Below are 19269 nucleotides of genomic sequence, written 5' to 3'. Positions count from 1 at the left end.
TAACGTCTAGGGTGGAAGGGGCACCATTTTCTTGTGGTGTGTCTTGGGCAAGTACAGCCAGGTGGCGCCCATCTCCAGGCCAACATATGTTTCCACCCGGTCTGGACGCCGAGGGAAAAAAACTTAAGTATTTGAGCGTCTCCTAGTGCTCAAATTGAGAAGACTGCTCGATGTTGCATGTCAAACAAAGATTGCCTTCAAATATAGACCTAAATTTTGAGAAATAGAAATGTACTGTGCAGCAAACTTCGGCCCGTATATTGCCCATCAAATTCTTATGCATTTTCAGTAAGTCAATTAAATCAGGTCAGTTATCGCCTGCAATAAGAGTCTTTAAGTTGTAATTCTGCTCAGTGCACAGGTAGCGCAAAAATGTGAAATTCACGCAGTGATTCACTAGAACCAGAGCCGGCCCCACAACCACTAGGGGCCCCGAAGAGTGATTAACTTTTTTGGTGCCAACATTTTCCCATTGGCACTTGTGTGTCCACTCAAAAAAACTTCTACAGGAATACAAAAAAATACTACACAATAACTAGAAAACTAAATATCAAATATAGTGTTTAAAAAAGGCACCGTATATAACATTTTGCTTTCATTCTGAAGATAAGAAAAATAGTATAGAATTACAAAAATACTACTACAGTAATACTATACATTACAAAAAAACTACAGAACTTCAATAAAAACCTGACCACAGAAATACTAAAAAACTACAGTAATACTTCAAAACTAAACAAGTGAAGTGCCTAAAACAGGGGCCCAATATATTATTTTAATCTGATCATTTAAAAACCAGTTTGATGAAACTAATCTATTTAAAAAGAAATATAACATGTCAAATGCGGCCCCCGACTACAAATAGTTGCCCACCCCTGTAGTAGAACATGGAATGAGGTCTAGTAGGTATGCAAATGAAGTAATAGGGGGCCCTAAATCTAATTTTGCTTAGGGCCCCATTAAGGCTTGGACCGGTCCTGACTAAAACTGCTATAATTATTAAAGGATTACAAATGTTCATTCCCAGGGCAGCCAGTCAACATTTGTATTTTTTTTTTCATCTGGCTTGTGAAAATTGATTCTTCTCAAGACATATTATTATGGACAAATAACTATCCAGTGTGTCAGTGTTGTCCATTTAACCACGTTTTCTTGTTTGATTTGTTGAAATTATCTTTTATGAAGAACAAACTTGGCTGGCCAAAATACTAACTGGCAGCAAGTCAAATATTAAAAAAGAAGACCCTGCGAGCTGGTAAGTATATTCAATTTAGATGACAATAACAAAAATTTGATTCCATGTACTGTCTGACAAAAAAATGTAATCCTCATTTAACAGAAAACTACACATCTACTTCTGCAGAAATTATGGAAAATAAATCATTAAAAGGTGGCCAAAAGATAGTTAAGTCATTAGCATGTTATAATCCCACTCAAATCATGGTCATTAAGAGAATGCACAATGTTTCCTGCCCTGTAGGATTTGTAGCAGTAAAAAAAGAACACAAAACTAGCACAGGCGATGGCCCAAACAAGTAAGGCTATGAACTCAGCGGTGATGGCAGGGGTCCTAGAAAGGACTGTCTGGTGCTGTTTCTTTGGCACAAGCAACCAACATGAATGTATAATAAAATCACCCGAGAATCTATAACTCTCAATGAGATGGTCATTCCCAAAAAGCCAATGGGTCCGACCCACCCTGAAGACTCTCCTTTCTAAATGCTCATCTTATGATTAGGCTGGAGTTTCTTTGTTCATACCCTCCAAAAGAAAATTCATTAATAGCATTTTAGCATAGGGATCACTTTTATGAATCTCAAAAACAGAAATTATACATGTTCCACATGGATCTGATGGCAATTTCACAAGCATGTTTAATTGGCATGGCAATAAAACACATGGTGTGACACTACATAAATGACTATAAATTTACTTTTATACAGGCAACAAAGTTTAATGAAATGACAATAAAGCCTAGGAGTAAAAATGTAATGCAGGATAATTAAAATAATACAACACATCCAGAAAAAACAAGGAAATGCTACGAACCCCTAGTTTTTCACTCGATTGACAGTGGAAGTGCCAGATGTATCTCTGGGTGTAATCTTAGCATGGTCTGTAGCAGTCTATGGAGAATAAATCCCCATAGTAACTAAGCCAAGTTAAATTTGACTAATTTCAGACAACCCACTTAAGGCTAAATTCACCAAAAACAACAAACACACCATTGCTGAATCTCGTATCTTGGTTTCCGACAATAAACCCCTTGTATGCAATAAGCATAAGCTATAACATGCAGTTACTGACATTTTGGGATTTAGTTTGACCGAAACAGTGCGCTAACAATATTGATCTAAAAGCACATACAAAAATGATGGAAAATACTCCAAAATTTACATTTCCCAGAAATTGTCATTATAAAAATCACTTAATTGTAACAGGTCACTATATAAATGTTTTACGGGTCAAATTTGACCAGCCCAAGTTTGAAGTTGGCGTACCCTCGTGCGCAAGGAGCTAGTTACAGATGTGCTCCCGTCCGGTGTTTTCTTTTTGAGCAAAGGTCCCATTTGATCCCATTTGATCCCATTTGAACAAAATGTGCATCAACTACATCACTCAAGCTTTATCTGAAGTGTAAGATGGAACTCAGATTTTAGCTCAATTTAACAATAAGAATTAAAGGAAAAAATTAGAACAAAAATCACAGCATCACTTTAATATTTTTAGTTGCAGTGCCAGCTCCAATGGCTTTGGAATTCCTGGGCACATAACACTGACATACAGTAGCAAAACAAGTGAAAAAATGGTTCAAAACAAATATGAAATAAAAGTAGAAGATAGATTGATGAAGAAGTATAATATATTATCTCATAAGTGTATCAGCAGGGAAAGTTAATCGTGGTCTGACTGCCAACCATGTGTTCTTCCTTTATAGCTTTATTATCTGCAACCTTTACTGTACTTATAGAAAATGTTCACAATAGAAGAGGAAGAGAACACATCTCAATTTTACCCGACAGTTATTTTGCACGTCTGTCCTTCAACTGTCCGTGGGCCCGCTACCCTTATTCTTGTTACGGCTGAGCGGGAAGGTGGACTTGCTCTGCGGCTGGGTCATTTTGCTGGCGAGGTACACGAATGGCTCGATAAGCGTACGACGATCGGCCACAGACACCTCCCAAAGGCGCACCTTCTCATTTTTGGCCCAGTTCTGCGCCATGTTTACATCCACCCGCCGCTCTTCCAGCTTGTCCAGCTTGTTTCCCAGGACCACAATAGTTACCTGTGTAACACCATAGTTTTTAACAATCCTACTTTCTGCATTTCGTGCCAGAAGGATCATGGTAACAGTTATATAGATGAACACATGGTGATTCAAAATGTAAACCAAAATTTCTGTTTTTCAGCACTTTAATTCAGTTTTGACAAAAGGAAAGCATACCTCCTTCTTATCTCTGTGACGGTCAATGTCTTTTTTGAGTGCCTCCATGCGCTTGAAGGACTCTTTGCTGTCGATGCTGTAGACAAGCACGAAACCGTCAGCGAAGCTGTAGTAGTGGCGGGGGAACTCCATGCTGTCACGGAGTCCACGGGTGTCATAGAAGCGCACCTGCTCACGTGTTCCCCGGTCAGTCTCAATGGAGCCAATATAGATGTCCTCAAGTGTCTCCATGGGCTCAGAACCTGACCGAACATGGGCAAGTATGTACATGTGGGGGAGCAAATTTACCCGGGAATCGAATTAAGTGGTACCGATCTGAAGGAACTGGGCAAGTGGTCGATTCCACTCCGAAGCGGTTGTCAGTAAATAATAGGGCACCAATAGGCAAGCCTTTTACAGTAATTGATAGTTCCTATCACGTGATTTATATCTTGGGAACATTAGTAGCAGCGGCCATATCGGATGTGTGTCTGCATAGTTTACATTTTAGTTTTTGTGATTGACCTCAGAAATATGGTGAACAGAGCTCTAGTTTGGTCAAGGTGATCTTTACACGGATGTTTCAGATGAAGTTACCACAACACACATACAAGCTGGAGACTAACAAGGGGAAGAGAGGTTAGGGTTCATTTAAGGCTCTATGGGACTCGTTTCGGCTGGCTAACTGCTCGCCAGCATCGAGCAAGCGTGTTTGCGCACCCGGGCCATACTCGAATGTCGAATTACACTAAGTCAGGGCCTTGCCCTGCCCTCTACTCACCGGGTTAGGATGCACAGTTTTAGGAAAGGCTTTAAGGCACAGTGCACTATTTTCTGCTCGGGTTTACGGCACACACCGGAAATCGCATTGACCGAGTGGGTTTTTCTCCCACTGCCCTCCAATCACTGAATAAAGGAACTCACAAAAAAATGTTTAAGTCACAAAGAAAAACAACATGCACCTTCTACTTTCATTTCAACATCAGACAAAATTAGTATATACCTGTGACAACATAAAATCGAGTCTATTGTGTCCATCCAATATGGCCGACTGTTTACATTCGGGTATGCACGTGAGGTCAGACGTAAACCCTAAATTTTCACTCCCATTTTAAAATCGGTTAAAAATAATTTAACCGGGTGGATCCTACCTCTCAGATAGGACGCACTGTGTTAAATATGGTGAAATGACATCTGAGCCCTTTAATGTTACCTGCGGTGTTCCGCAGGGTTCAGTGCTTGGCCCCCTTCTTTTCAGTATTTACATGCTTCCATTAGGTGATATTATTCGCAAGTACAATATCAGCTTCCACTGCTACGCAGACGACACTCAACTATATCTTCCGTTGGAGGAATCTCCCAAACTAAACTGTGGAAATTTGGAGGCCTGCTTCATTGAGACAAAAGAGTGGATGTCACTCAATTTCTTGCGTCTTAACTCTGAAAAGACCGAAATGTTAGTCATTGGTCCATCTAAATGCCGTGATATATTCTCAAAAACTGCTGTGAACATTGACAAATGTCACATCACACAGAGTGACTCGGTTAAAAATTTAGGTGTCATATTTGACCCTGATCTATCCTTTGAAATGCATGTAAATAAAATTACTAGAACCGCTTTCTTCCATCTTCGTAACATTGCTAAAATCCGTTCAATACTGTCTCAGTCTGATGCGGAAATTATAATTCATGCGGTTGTCACCTCCCATCTCGATTACTGTAATGCACTACTCTCTGATCTCCCGAAATCTAGAATCAAGTCACTTCAGCTGGTACAAAATGCCGCAGCGAGGCTTTTAACTAGGACAAAAAAGTATGATCACATAACACCGATTTTGGCTAACCTGCATTGGCTCCCAGTTAGCCATAGATGTGATTTCAAGGTTCTCTTAGTATTGTACAAAATCATACATGGACTTGCTCCCTCTTATCTTTCAGATCTGATTTGCCCCTACGTCCCGGTCCGAAGCCTACGATCTGAGAGTGCCGGTCTTCTGGTGATCCCGAGAGCAAAGAAGTGTTCTGCTGGTTCGAGAGCGTTCTGTTTTATTTGATTTTACATTAGGCATTGCTAATAGATTTTCCATAACTATCAACGACACAATTAACTGGTTTAGTCTTGAATAAAACTTGACACTTGGTAAGTCTTGAAGTCATACCTGTCAACCTGTACGTTTTTGCTGTACAAAGTACGTTTATCATGCATTTTAAGACGTGTACGACGTACAAGAAAATCTGTATGGAAAAACGCAAATTTGTCAATGATGGGTACCATCCGGTATACACAGACTATCACGAAACGGCAAATCAATCAAGTCAAACGAGTTCGCCGCTATCTCGGTATTGTTTTTTTCATTGCAGACGAAGCGAGTCGTTTGATGCTACTCCGCGCATGCGTCTGCAGCCTCGGATTTCATGTGGTAGTTATGTAGTGAAAGAAAGTCAGTCTCTTTTTAGAGAACCGGCTTTTTCGGCTCAACTCATTAAAGAGAGACGGCTCTCATACGGCTCACTTGCTTTGATGCATTACAAATTATTATGTTGTATAAAGAAGTTAAGAAATAAAGGAAGTATAAAATGAGAAAATGAAAAAAAAGACAGGTTTGTGGTTATCCCTTCAATAAGTATCTTACCAACAATAATTTAATGCAGAAAATGAATTCATAATTTGAATAAGAACATATATTATTCTACTTACTTATATTTGCATGTATTTTTTTCTTCTATGGTGAATGTCCAAGCTACTTAATTTTTGAACCTTTTTTATGATAAACATCCTTTATGTCGAGCAAAAAGTATTTCACAAAAAAATGTTAATTAACAATATATGTGATGTAACGAAACACATGTACAATATAACATGTTAAACTACATAAATAAACCCGTTTTAAGAACAAAAATATAGTGTAAGATTATTTTGTAAGGGAAAATACAACATTTTGTAAGGGCATGGAGCCCTGGAGCTTGACAGGTATGAAAAGTGTTCATGCACAAGTACCTGCAACATGATTGGCATACAGAAGCTGTTCAAGGACAGCCGTTTTGCCAACTGCAGCCTGCCCGCACACCACCACTTTGCAGCTTTTCCCCATGAGCACGTTTCTACCTCAGCTATGAGAAGAACAGAACAACATACAATTGGCGATCACTCGCTAAGCACCTCTGAGTAACGACAATTTAGCTTACCCTTAGCTTTAGTCCGCAGCGCTATCAATCTTGGGTAGCCAGCAAAATGTTAATCAGCTGCACTTAGTTAAAACTGTATTTAAAAGCAAAAAAAGCCAATGTTTGGTCATTGTGAACGCGCACCGTAATACTTAATATTTGAAGACGCAGTGATCCGTGTTTATGCTTACCTCGGAGTCCGGAAGTGAAAGAGTTGTATGACCTGTCGTAATTTAGTGGGAGCCCGTTTGAGTGGGTTTTGTCAAAAATGCACTTGGAGCAGTTTATATGCAATGCAATTGAAATATTTTTTTAAATAATTGACGATTACATTTTCATGAATTGAATTCAACAAAAAGCTCAACTTCCTGTTTTTGATGACGTGTTGACGACCGCATTGTCTATCCCGCCTGCTCCCATTTCACGTCAAAATGGCGGCGGAGCGTTGCGATGCTGTGAATATGGACCCAGACACCGAACTCCTCAGTGACGAAGAACTGGAACGGTAGGACGTGTTGACAGTGGCTGAAATGGAACCCCGGCGATGCATTTAACTTGTATTTAAATCCTTGACGTCTTTGAATTGTGTCACGCAGCTAGCAAAAGTAGCTGGGCCTTGGGCTTCATGGAGCCGTCATAATATTGTCCTTATATTCTCCATGCGGGTATGAATAACGCACTGAAGTTGTCAGTTGTGTCTCTTTATTCCATTGCTTAGGAGCCATTCTCGAAAGTTCTTGGGTGATTGTGACGTTCTTACAATAAATGACAGGCTTTTCCCCAAAAAAGTCATGGCAGTTCGCCACAATGTTTGAGCGGCGTGCTTGGTGTCATGTGTTCATTGCCTGATTTCTATGTTTAGCCAACGAGTGGACTCCTACTTGGGCCGTTGTGCTCTCATTTGACAGCCATAACGTTTAAAGTTTCTTTTTCCAGTGGAATAGTCTGCTGATTATCACCTTTAAAGTTAAGTGCTGGTATTCCTGCTTAATAATAATTTTATGGGGATCAGTGAAATGTTTTGTTTTTTTTAGGTGAATGAAATACGCAAAGTCTACAGCAGCACTTTTTGTGTCGTTTTTTTAAGTAGAGATTTAAGTATTTTACGGATGTGGTTGTTTGGTTGAATCCCTTAACTACTATGGTCTTAGGGAATCATTTACTGTGGTGTGTCAAGTCATGTTTATTTGTATATCCCCTAATCACAAGCGATGTCAAAGGGCTGCACAGACAACAGAAAACTCATAAACCTCAAACTTGGGGAAAATGAAGAAACCTTGAGAAGGAAATCCCCCTTCCAGGATGACCAGGCTGCAACGTTTGTTGCAATAACAATACACAAATAATGTAGACATGATATATAGGTCATTCGTAAGCTATAGAATATAAGTGTGTTTTAAGCCTAGATTTAACGGGAGTAGTTCGTGGGAACGCTTAGTTGTTTTCTACCCAATACATTTTAAATATATTTGCAACTCCTTTTACCTTCTGTGCAGCAGATGTCAGCCCAATTTTTTTAAAAAAGATACATTTCCAATATGATGTAAAACATGTTTATTCATTTGCTTTGGAGAGTTACTCTGAGCACAGCTGCGTTGGCATTTGTTTTTAAAATAAGTTCCATTGATCGTTTTGTTTTCTCCTCAAAAACTAACATAATTTGCATAATTGCTTTCTTTCATTTATTGTCGTCTTGATGCTGAACGATGGGCTTGTTTCAACTGCAGGACCTTCTGCCAACGAGGTCCTTTACAGTCAGCCCTCTAGCTCATTGGTTCTCAACTGGTCTGTCTTGAAGACCCACCATTCCACCTTGAAGGCGGTGTTTGTAGCTTTAAAATACTGTATTGTACTTGCTGATACCTTCTTCTGGCTAAAATCATCATTATATGAGATCATCCTTTTGTTGCGCGTGCAAGTATGTGAAATTCTTAGATGTATTCGAATAAACTCTTTCTTCCTTTGGGGGCGTTTGGGTTGGTATTTTGACTGTATTTGAAACAAACCTTTAATTACTTTAACAATTTTCATCATAGAATTAAAGAAAACCTCGACTGTACGCGTAATATCACTCTGCAACCACTACAACTCAGCTCCTGCCTTCCGCATCTCCATGCCAGAAAAGGTGGGAGATTGGTCTTAAATTAGAAGGCGATGTGGTCTCAAATAGTCTTAAATTTTAATGTAAAAATTCTGGGGGAACCCTGACATACTTAACAGAGAAAATAATTAATATTAAACTTTTAAGGACATCTCCAACTACGCACCCCACCTTTAATTACTAGTTGCAACCCAAGTTGCTGTTTTTAAGAAAGTCCAAAATAATTGAAATGCAATGGAAAAAAGATGAAATGAAAAAGTGTAAACCTTTTGTTGGTCGTGGCGCATCTTCTGCTGTCCACAAAAAGTGAACTGCACTCATGCGGTCGCAATCCATTATCCCTGAATACATATTTCTGCGAACAGGGACCAACAGAGCACACTTTTGTTGGGAGTACCGTATATTTGTGTCAAGCTTTGCAGCTCTTTTTTTCGTTCTCTTCACCTAAAATGAACAGCCTGCATGCAGCAGCGATATTATCTCTGTTCAACTATTGCTGGGAGTGATGGTTGGCACTGCCCAATGTTAAATTATGGGGGCTACTTAGTAAATTTTACCTATGAATCATGATGAACAGATTACAGTATCTGGGTTTGACCTTGCTTTTTTTTGGACAGCTTATAAAATAACTGCAAAGATTTATTGTATTTGAGCACATCGGTGTGACATCACGACCGGGAACTGTTTACAAGGGCACGTGTGGTCTGCAAATTGGTTTGACCTCATTAAAACCCTTAAGTGGAAAGGAGTTTTGTGTGGAATGCTGGTGAAGATGCAGATTTACGTCTATGCAATTGAAAAAAGAAATGTTTTATTGTTAAAAAAATACATTGGGTAATATTTGACGAACGAAAACCAGTGCCAAACAAGCACAGCCTAGCAGCAAGATCCCAGACAGAAACATGGTGGCAACTACTAAGTTTTGATTCAGTTATGAACCTCTGTTTTTTAATGTTTATAAAAATAAAATTTGTACAATAGTTCATGTCGTTTTCCTATTACTAAAATCAATGTTGTTGTTTTTTACTGAAAGGGTTTTTTTTTTTTTTTTAATTGTAACATTTGAAGGTACAAAGTATTAATAGTGGGGTGTGTTGTTTGAGGTGTCCTTAAACTGTTGAAAGTCGAATATTTTCTCCATTATGTGTTAACAATGCCACACTGATTGTAAACAGCCTTAATAACTTTTTCCACCCCGCCTATCTGCTTTTATCTTACTTTTAGCATTGCTGTTCTGGGACGCGCAACACATTAGAACGCAGGGGAGGGTGTGCGGAGTGTGACTTTATGCTCGTAATTGCAGTTTTTTATTAGTAAAATGGTAAAAAATAGAAACTACCCGTTTTAAATACAGTCCTAACCCCAACCCAAAAAGATGAAAAACCAAGAATTCATTCCAGCGCGTCCAAGATATGCCCGTTATTGAGCAATGAGCTGACTGACTTTAAGCACGGAGTTGGCAGCAAAGAGTAACACAGTTTCAAATTTCGGACAGCACCTTTTGGCAGGTCTCAACAGCTACAGTCCCTACTGTAACTGAAGTTGTAAAATGACCAAGGTTATATAGTTGAACCAAATACATTTTTAAGTTATGGTATGGCTGACTTTTAAACCCGCTGATAAATTCCATTCAAAATACTGTAAATGGGAGCCATTGAATGAAGGAAGTTGTTTAGAAAAGTTTTGAGTGACCTTCCCTTTCTTGGTCCTTAAACATTTCATTACTCAATCAAATGCATTTGTCTTCACTATAGGGAAGCCGAGAGCTACAAAGAGCAAGGCAACGCTTTCTACATTCAGAAGAATTATGCAGAAGCCTTCAATTATTATTCCAAGGCCATAGGTATTTTGTAATAATAACCTGTTTTTTTAAATGAAACAGATTTCATTGAAGCACTTTATCTATTTCCAGATACGTGTCCAAAAAATGCCAGTTATTATGGAAACCGAGCGGCCACACTGATGATGCTGTGTCGGTACCGTGAGGCTTTAGAAGATTCCCAGCAAGCAGTGAGGCTTGACAACTCCTTCATGAAGGTTTGTAGAGAAAAGTCAGAAAAAGTAAACCGTCGCCTGAATAAAATTGTGTGGTTATTAGGGACACCTTCGAGAGGGTAAGTGCCACCTGTCTCTTGGCAATGCCATGGCAGCCTCGCGGTGCTTCCAGAAGGTTTTGGAGCTCGAGGCTGACAACAACCAAGCACTGCAGGAGGTCAGTTGATTTCAGTATCTGATTTTATGAAGTCTAAGTGAATTTCAATCTTTAAGTGTTCATCCGCTTTACAAGTGGAACAGCTACTCAATATTTAAAAATAACAGATAAATTACTTTCTAAGAGAATAAGGTGACGTTTACAAACGAAATAGCCAACGTTTTAATGGGTTACCTTGTAATAGTGGACAAAGCTACACTTTTTTTACATAATTTTTCTTTTAATATGGCAGGGGTAAAGAGGAGCTCTACAGAGTGTAGAACATTTTTACTCTTTGCACTTCTGGCTTAAAATCAATAATGCAACCTTATTAAGCTCGATCATGATGCGCATGCAAGTACGGGCATTTCTGAGACGCGCTTAAAAAAACATTCCTTTCATCTTTCTTGGGGTTTTTTACTTTCACCATTTGCATGTTACACCGACTAATATAAATAAATTAAAAACCGCAGGGACGGGCATGACGTCACTCTTGGCACTCTCCCTAGACCCCATTCCTTAAACCTAAATGTGTTCTGTCCCGAACAGCACTGATAAAAGCAAGGTGAAAGCAGAAAGGCGCAATGTAAAAAAAAGCATAATGGCTCTTTGCATTCAGATGATCATTAACACATTCTTAATTGGAAAATATTTAACTTTCATGTTTTTTAAGAACACCTCGAACGACACACCCCACCTTCAGTGTGGAATATGTTTGTATTAGAATGATATAACTAATAATGCATTACTGTTTCAATGCTATCAGCAAATTTTTTCCTTAAAAGTACAGCGCTTTTTTTTTTTGTAGTTGATTTATTTTAGAATGTTTGTATTAATTGAAATATTGCACACCCCCAAAAATGTTATATCACTCCAGGAACATTTTTGCAAATACTATTTTTTCCAGGTGTAATAATGGACGACATGTTGGCTGTTATCTTTCTCCAACAGATACGCCAACCACAAATTCAGTAGTTTAGTTGTTCTCTGGAAGTTGGAACTAGTTCCAGATCTGTGAATCTGTGACCATTGTTTACACTGAACAGCTAGGTGCTTGATGTAGTATTTTCTCAGTCTCCTGAATCAAGCTCCAGCAGCTTGTTTTTCGGTGTTCTAGCTAGCGTTTACTAGCTTTTTTTTACGCTGGCTACTCTGGAAGACACTGTCAAGTTCTTCTTAGCTGATCATTAGTCATAACTCGGTTAAGAAGACACAGAATACAAATGTCCAGCTTTACCTTGACCTGTGAAAACGATACGCTCATCAGAGCAACATTGGTTGATGTGAGTAACGCCGAGATGCAATCTTGGTCAAAACTGGAGAACACCCTTGCTCAGACTGACGTCATCAAAAATTACAAATACAAGGTCTTGCCCTGGCCAGGTTACTTGCTCGCTCATTTAAAATTAGTGATAGTTTTACCAAATTTTGTCTGTTTAAAGGGACATTCTTTTCTTTTGAGGATACAAAATACGCCAATTACAATATTTATTTATTTATTTATTTATTTATTTATTTTATTTTTTTCCCCCAGCTCAAAAACACAGAGTCCATCCTGGAGTACGAGCGAATGGCAGAGATCGGCTTTGACAAGAGGGACTACCGCATGGTGGGTTTTAAGACCCTCGGTTAGGTTTTGTGACATTAATGTTATTGTATCTCAAGGTGGTCTACTGCATGGATAGAGCCTTGGAGTCAGCCTCGGCCTGCCATCGCTTCAAAATACTGAAAGCTGAGTGCTTAGCCCTGTTGGGGCGTTATCCAGAAGCTCAATCTGTAGCCAGGTCAGTCTACATTAGTGTTTCTCAATTGTTGTTTGTCTGAAGGCTAAATTCAAACAAAACACTGTCAAGAGATCACCACTTCCCTAGTGTAGTGGAAGTTAAGTTGCCCTTGATTCTGGAAAAGTAAAAAACATAAAAATAAAAAGATGCACCCGCGCTCCCTTTGACTGAGCCTTGCACCCCCCAGGGGAGGCGCCCCCCATTTTTTGAGGACCATTGGTCTACATGTTCATTACCGTATTTTAATATAAGAAGGATTTTTTTCATTTGAATCTGGAAAATGTTTCATACAATACAATAGGTACCTGTATTCTATTTACCTTTTATAATTGTATAGCATGGTTCTATCCTGTTAGGTCAATTTTCTGTTACATGATAGACGTCCCTGTAGTTTAGATTGAGCCACATCTTTCCTGACCTATTATTCTTGCGGTGGTCATGGATGCTCACAATCTTTCTGCATGGTTCCTACTTCTAAAATTAAATAGTCAGAATGATCTTCCCAACACAAAAACAATGCAAAATGTCTAATTGTTCTAAAATGTCTTGAGGATTATTTATGCATTACGTATTTAAACCCAAAAAACAAGTGAAATGAATACAGATTTAAGGGCAGTCTAGCCTTTCTCCAAAGCTTCCCAAATTGTGTAATTGAATACTGACAATATTTTTCATTGCTCGTCCGAATATGCGTTTTAGCAAACACAGTGCAGTGGGTCAATTTTAAAAAGTGACTAGTTTTTGTCCAGTGATGCAATTGCAAACAAACGTTTTTATGCTGACATAGTGCTTTGGCCGCTAGATGGCGGCGTGTCCAAACCAATGCAAAGCTCTGAAAACACTTTCCCTGGACATTTCTACTTTTGCGATGACGCAATGACAACCCCGAAACGAAGTCGACGAGGGTCATGTCACTGTCATCTGATTGAAGAACAGATACAGTTGTCCTAAATGGCAAAGAGATCTACTGTACCCTCCAATTTCCTGTATTTACGCGAGTAAGATTGAACCAACTTGATGGTATGCAAGCCAAAGTTGTAATGGCATAGAAGCTAAGTACTTAGCTTAGCCTCAGACTATACTCTTAGGGATCATTTCTATAGTTTTTGGCTTGGCCCTTTGATTTTTGTAATCCGGAGATGGAATAAGAGCTTGCTCTGTCCACTCCACGCATCGGCCCGGTATTGCAGTACCTCCGGGAACGATGCATTCGTAATGATCGCAGCAAGGCTTTAGGGCTAGGACCTTAACTTGGCCTTTTGGCTGAGAGTAAGTGTCCCGGCTCCTAGGCTTTGTAGCGTATTATGAACTGACCGATAACGGATAATGGATAATGAATAACGAAGATAGATCAATAACCCTTAAAAACCCAGCTATCAGTAATGCACCAATTATGGCTTTTTGGGGCTTGCAGTTCGATTGTGTTTTTATTCCCGTTCCTCCAAGAAACAAATAAATCGTATGCTCACTGAAAGGGTTGGACAGTTCAACTGGCCCCCTTCTTTAATTTTGTTTTGTTGTTGTAGTGAGAAGTAATTCAGTATGCATCTAGACAAGATTACTCTAACCACACCCTACTGTGACACATGTCCTGCACGTTTTAGGAATTTCTGCTCCAATAAAAGTGATTTCAATCACCAAGACTGTGATTTCAACCTCTTATACGGCTTGGAAGCAAGATCATAATTTTTAGCACTTGAGGTCAAAAAAATAAGTCTTCAAGAACATGCGTTCCTCAAGGACTGCGTTTGCCCACCTCTAATCTAGATGCATCAAAATCACATGAAACATGGGTCTAATTATTTGTTTTTAATTTTTCAGTGACATTTTAAGAATGGACTCTACCAACGCAGATGCGCTATACGTGCGCGGCCTTTGTCTGTACTACGAGGACTGCATTGATAAGGCTGTCCAGTTCTTTGTACAGGCCCTCCGCATGGCTCCAGACCATGAGAAAGCGCGCCTCGCCTGTAGAGTCAGTATTTTGAAATGTTCTCAGAGATCTCCATAATTCTGGCATTACCTTTTATTTTCCGTGTTGTGTTCAGAATGCTAAGGCGTTGAAGGCCAAGAAGGAGGAGGGCAACAAAGCATTCAAAGAAGGGAGCTTTGACGCTGCCTACGTGCTCTACTCTGAAGCTCTGACAATAGACCCCAACAATATTAAAACCAATGCCAAACTGTATTGTAACAGAGCAACTGTGGGCTCCAAGGTAGACATCTGCTGGCTGCTCTTCATTTCATTTCATTTCAATTGTACACATCTTACATTGCATTTAAGATCTTTAAGTTTTGCACTTTTAAGATACCAATTTGACGCTTTTTACACAACCTGTTGAATAAGAAAGGCACTTATAACTGTGTCAAACGCCTCACACCTATCTACAATTCTTGTTTTTTAGCTGAGGAAAGTAGATCAGGCCATTGAAGACTGCACAAAAGCCATTAAGCTGGATGGGACATACATTAAGGCCTATTTGCGGCGAGCACAATGGTACTTGACTGTTGACATGTCTCTGTGTGTACCTTTTTATATCTCTGCCAACAATGTGTTCTGTCTTGTCTTTTTCACATTGCAGCTACATGGACACGGAACAGTACGAAGAGGCGGTTCGTGACTATGAGAAGGTCTACCAAACGGAGAAGACCAAAGGTAAGCTGCAGACTTTGTCAGGCTGTAATCATTTTCAAATCATTTACTCATTTCCTTCTCTTTAATCACAATCTAAAATATGTATATTTAGCTTCCTCTAGAGCGTTTGGGACATCACCCTGCTTTAAAGATCTAGTGTTTTGAGTAGCCTTACAAAGGAGTTTGCACTTGCTAAGTAAAATGATGACAAAGCATGGGACAGTGGTAGGAGGTCTTTTAGTATGTTGAGTTTGTGATTTAAATCCCTGGCCCCTTGGAAGCGTATCGAAATCCTGTACAAATTAAAGATAACATACCATATAGAGCTGGAAGGCACAAAAGGGTAAGGCAGTTTTGTGCCCACAAAGGTAGTAATGTTTGGCTACTAAGGGTTGACTTGTTGTGTACCTCATTCTAATAAAAACAAATGGCATAAATAGAGTTTTTAATCACTTCCTCAGTCTTGGGGAAAATAACTGATTTTGCTGTCAGTGTCAAGTATAAATACTGGTTTTAAATAAAGTGTACCCAGTGTTCTTCGATAAAAATGTTGTGGAATATAGCAGAAGTAGAACGTGGGTTTATTTACTTTTGTCGCTGGGCTGCAGTTGTGCACCATTATAATAGAAGTACACAATGATTAGCGTATAATTTGTAGAATGTAAAAAGGGTGACATGTTTTTACACAAAACACCTTTAGTCAAATACATAAGCACTTTATGCAATATCCATATCAGTACTGTGGTGGTCCAGATTTTTCTAATTAATGTCATTATAGTATTGTTGATTGATAGATCAAGTTTTAGTCTCTACAACACTACTTTTTTGGAGAGATGTTCACCAAAACTTTAGAATTGAAAACTAAGTTAAAAACACAACAAAAACAAGATTGCATTTTGAGTGTGTTTTTTATTCCGAGAATGCAGTAAAAAATAAAGTTACCTGTATCACTTCGTAAATGCGGAATTTTATCAGGTATCTGTGCCAAAATGTTTTCTGTGCATCCGTAGTTAAAACCTTGAGAATCAAGTGGTCTTTACTCATTCCTCATTTTATTTAAGACATCCATCTTCAACGTTTTTATTGTCTTCCCTCATTTAAACAATAATTCAGTTGACTGGTTAATTATTTCCGCCATCATTTTTCCCATAACTTCCACTCATCTGCTGGATTCAAACGCTCAGAAAAACATTCCTAGTAATGTTACATCGCACTCATGTGTATCCATTACATTGGCTAGTAAATCGAGAACTGTAAAAGACGTAGATTCACTGTTGGCTTGTAACGGCTACAAGCGCGACCTGTGAACCAGTGTAAATGGTTTGTTCACACTCTATAAGTTAATGTAAATTAAAAATTAAACGAGGGAAAACAATAGAATAGAATCGAATGGAATGGAAAAGTAGCGATCTATGGTGACTTAGCACAGCGCGGGATTTTTGTCGTTGTGTGAACTAGAACACAAGCAGCTGCTAAAACATGCACAGCTGGAGCTGAAGAAAAGCAAACGAAAAGATTACTACAGGGTGCTCGGCGTGGAAAAGAACGCCACCGAGGACGAGATCAAGAAAGCGTACCGCAAAAGAGCCCTCCTACATCACCCAGGTGCCTCACTCAAATGATATCCATCCCTTTAATTCTCCCCTTAATGGCATCTACTTTCTCTTAGACCGCCACAGCAGCGCTAGCGCAGAGATGCAAAAGGAAGAGGAGAAAAAGTTCAAGGAGGTGGGCGAGGCCTTTAGTGTGTTGTCAGACCCCAAGAAGAAGTCGCGCTACGATAGCGGGCAGGACTTGGAGGAGGAGGGAATGAATATGGGCGGTAAGTGTGGGCTGGAGGGTCTCAGTCGTCACGTGGTAGGCTGCAGCCCTTTGCGGGAACTGAGGTTTTGTATCTCAACAGATTTTGACGCCAACAACATTTTCAAGACATTCTTTGGTGGTCCTGGAGGTTTTAGTTTTGAAGGTAAGGACATGTCATACAATTTTCAAATTCAATGCCGCACTTGTTTACGATTCGTGGTAAACTGTTGTAGTATACAAAAGCTAACCAAAATGTCTCGGTCGTCTCGGAACTTTTAATCGTACTGATGGAAGCAAGCTCGAAATTAAATTTCTTCGCAATCTACAGTTATAATATCCCATTGTTTAAGTAGTTTGTTTGAATAAAATATAATGTAATTCAGATTCAGAATCACCCATTTGTGCAGGATTTGTGTACACCTGCCTCTGTGAAGATTCTCATATTTATTATATATTATTATTTTTGTTTTATTTTTAATTTTTGTTTTAATCCTTTAGCAAATTTTTACCGTTTTAATCTTTTTTTACTTGCACTGAAAGGATAATCTCCGATTTTGTTTTAACAATAAAGGCCTCTTATTCATTCTTGTTAATCTTTTGTACATCTATGTTTTCCCCCTCTTGTCAATAATTTTCTGAGGGCTAAATAGTAATTGGACTTCTTTGACAAAGGGTGAGAGGTATTAATATCTATTTAAACTCACATCCTTGAACAATGTAAAGTGGCAACATATTTGTGCTTTCAAATGATGTTTACAAACTGTCAGTGCAAATTATGTATTTCAAAATCTACAGCCGAGTGAAATAATAGTGTGTAGTGCCAATGTCAAATCTGCACGAGTTTATTTTTTTTCCAAAACGATATCCTTGTTTGAAGATCCTTTGGAACTTTTACAGTATTTATTATGTTTAGTTGATGTTGTTTCCACTGCAGTTTGTTATTTGGCATGTCTTTTTTTACTTTTTCAGCCTCCGGGCCCGGAAATTTCTTCTTCCAATTCGGTTAGGTGATGCGCTTTCCAGCCGGTCTGGCACCACATCAGGACTTTTGGATGCTTGCCGCCCCTTTTACCATGATCCGACGTCTGAAGCCTTGAGCAGATACGGATCCTCTGCAGTTATTTGCAGCCAACCCAAACATGTAGACACGCAGCAACAAAACACAAACTCGCCCTACAAGGAAGACATTTGAAGTGAACTTTGTGCAGCTACACCTTTCTTTTAATGAGGGTCCACGCGGGAAGTAAAGACTGATTGCCGAACTGCATGAAATTGAGACGGCTGTTTTCATAGTTGAAGAATTTGAAGTTGAAGGTTGCAAAAAGGCACCCTTACCAGCGGGAGCTTCCATTGTTTGTGTGAAATCACACTTATATTTCAAGTTGCCATCGAAAGATTTCTGCGCTGCATATGTGACCGGAATCCGTTTTTATTTGTGATGGGCTTTTTTTTGTTATTCCTCCTATTTTGATATTTATTGTACATTTGGTTTCTTCGCTGCCATGCCAGTCACAGCTTCTTATCCTAGCCACGAAAAAACATGTAATTTTCCAAGCAATATAACGCAACACAACAAAAGCAAGGAAGCATTTTAGGAACAATGTCTGTGAAAACTGACGAGAAAAAAATGCTCGGGTCCAGATGTTTTTCCTGTTAAAGTTCATAAGTTGGGGTAATTCGGGGCATCCTTTAAGGTCATTGTCATATTGGTGAAACTTTCCTGTTTTTATTAACCGTGTCAATAAAGTTGAGGTCTCACCTGTCTATAATTGGTACAGTATCTTTTTTTCCTACTTTTTTGCAAAAAAAAGGAAGGAAGAGAATGTTCATTTTGAATAAAAAAAAATGGTCTTTGTGAGTAACTGCGATGCGTTACTCAACGGGATGTAGGTACAGTGGTACCCCGTTCCGCAACCACCTCAATGCTCAACCAAATCGGTGTTTGACCAAAAAGGCGTGCAAAAAATGTTTTGATGCTTGACACGGAATTCAGTGCCACGCCGAAAATAACCGACTCGAATGAGATCTGGCGCGTAACAAGTGGAGCCAAGATGCACTCGGCGGCACGAGTTGGCCTAGCTTTAGCGCCACTTCTTTCCGGACCATCAATGAGTGAATTAGTACGTCATTTTCAAAATTATTTTTTTCCTAGTTTGTGCTTTTGCGGTG

The 19269-nt window shown here is 39.2% G+C and overlaps 2 protein-coding genes and 1 pseudogene across 3 annotated transcripts; 2 read left to right on the top strand and 1 right to left on the bottom strand.

Annotated features, from left to right (window-relative positions):
- Positions 1 to 1782: 1782 nt before the first annotated feature.
- nkiras2 (NFKB inhibitor interacting Ras-like 2) lies at positions 1783 to 7217 on the bottom strand. Of its 2 annotated transcripts, XM_088331382.1 has the most exons (5): positions 6781 to 7217; positions 6611 to 6683; positions 6423 to 6535; positions 3446 to 3687; positions 1783 to 3286 (listed from the first exon to the last, which is right to left on the bottom strand). In XM_088331382.1, the coding sequence occupies exons 3-5, from the start codon at positions 6514 to 6516 to the stop codon at positions 3044 to 3046; spliced, it is 579 nt and encodes a 192-aa protein (XP_088187508.1). In that variant the 5' UTR covers positions 6517 to 6535; positions 6611 to 6683; positions 6781 to 7217; the 3' UTR covers positions 1783 to 3043. The 2 variants fall into 2 exon arrangements, with proteins under 2 accessions (XP_088187508.1, XP_088187499.1); XM_088331373.1 differs by lacking the exon at positions 6781 to 7217 and having other exon boundaries at positions 6611 to 6770.
- dnajc7 (DnaJ (Hsp40) homolog, subfamily C, member 7) lies at positions 6498 to 18869 on the top strand. Its single transcript, XM_088331361.1, has 14 exons — positions 6498 to 7094; positions 10445 to 10533; positions 10603 to 10727; positions 10789 to 10902; positions 12416 to 12490; positions 12547 to 12665; positions 14487 to 14640; positions 14714 to 14878; positions 15068 to 15159; positions 15245 to 15318; positions 16756 to 16902; positions 16967 to 17119; positions 17201 to 17263; positions 18070 to 18869. Exons 1-14 carry the CDS (start codon positions 7021 to 7023, stop codon positions 18105 to 18107), a joined length of 1482 nt encoding a protein of 493 aa, XP_088187487.1. The 5' UTR covers positions 6498 to 7020; the 3' UTR covers positions 18108 to 18869.
- On the top strand, positions 13744 to 13880 carry LOC148374022 (U2 spliceosomal RNA; annotated as a pseudogene).
- Positions 18870 to 19269: the final 400 nt, after the last annotated feature.

The sequence above is a fragment of the Urocampus carinirostris genome, chromosome 1 (genome assembly GCF_059441175.1).
Source record: "Urocampus carinirostris isolate Australia breed hairy pipefish chromosome 1, RoL_Ucar_1.0, whole genome shotgun sequence".
NCBI lineage: Eukaryota > Metazoa > Chordata > Actinopteri > Syngnathiformes > Syngnathidae > Urocampus > Urocampus carinirostris.
This window is presented reverse-complemented; position numbering and strand designations above follow the sequence as displayed.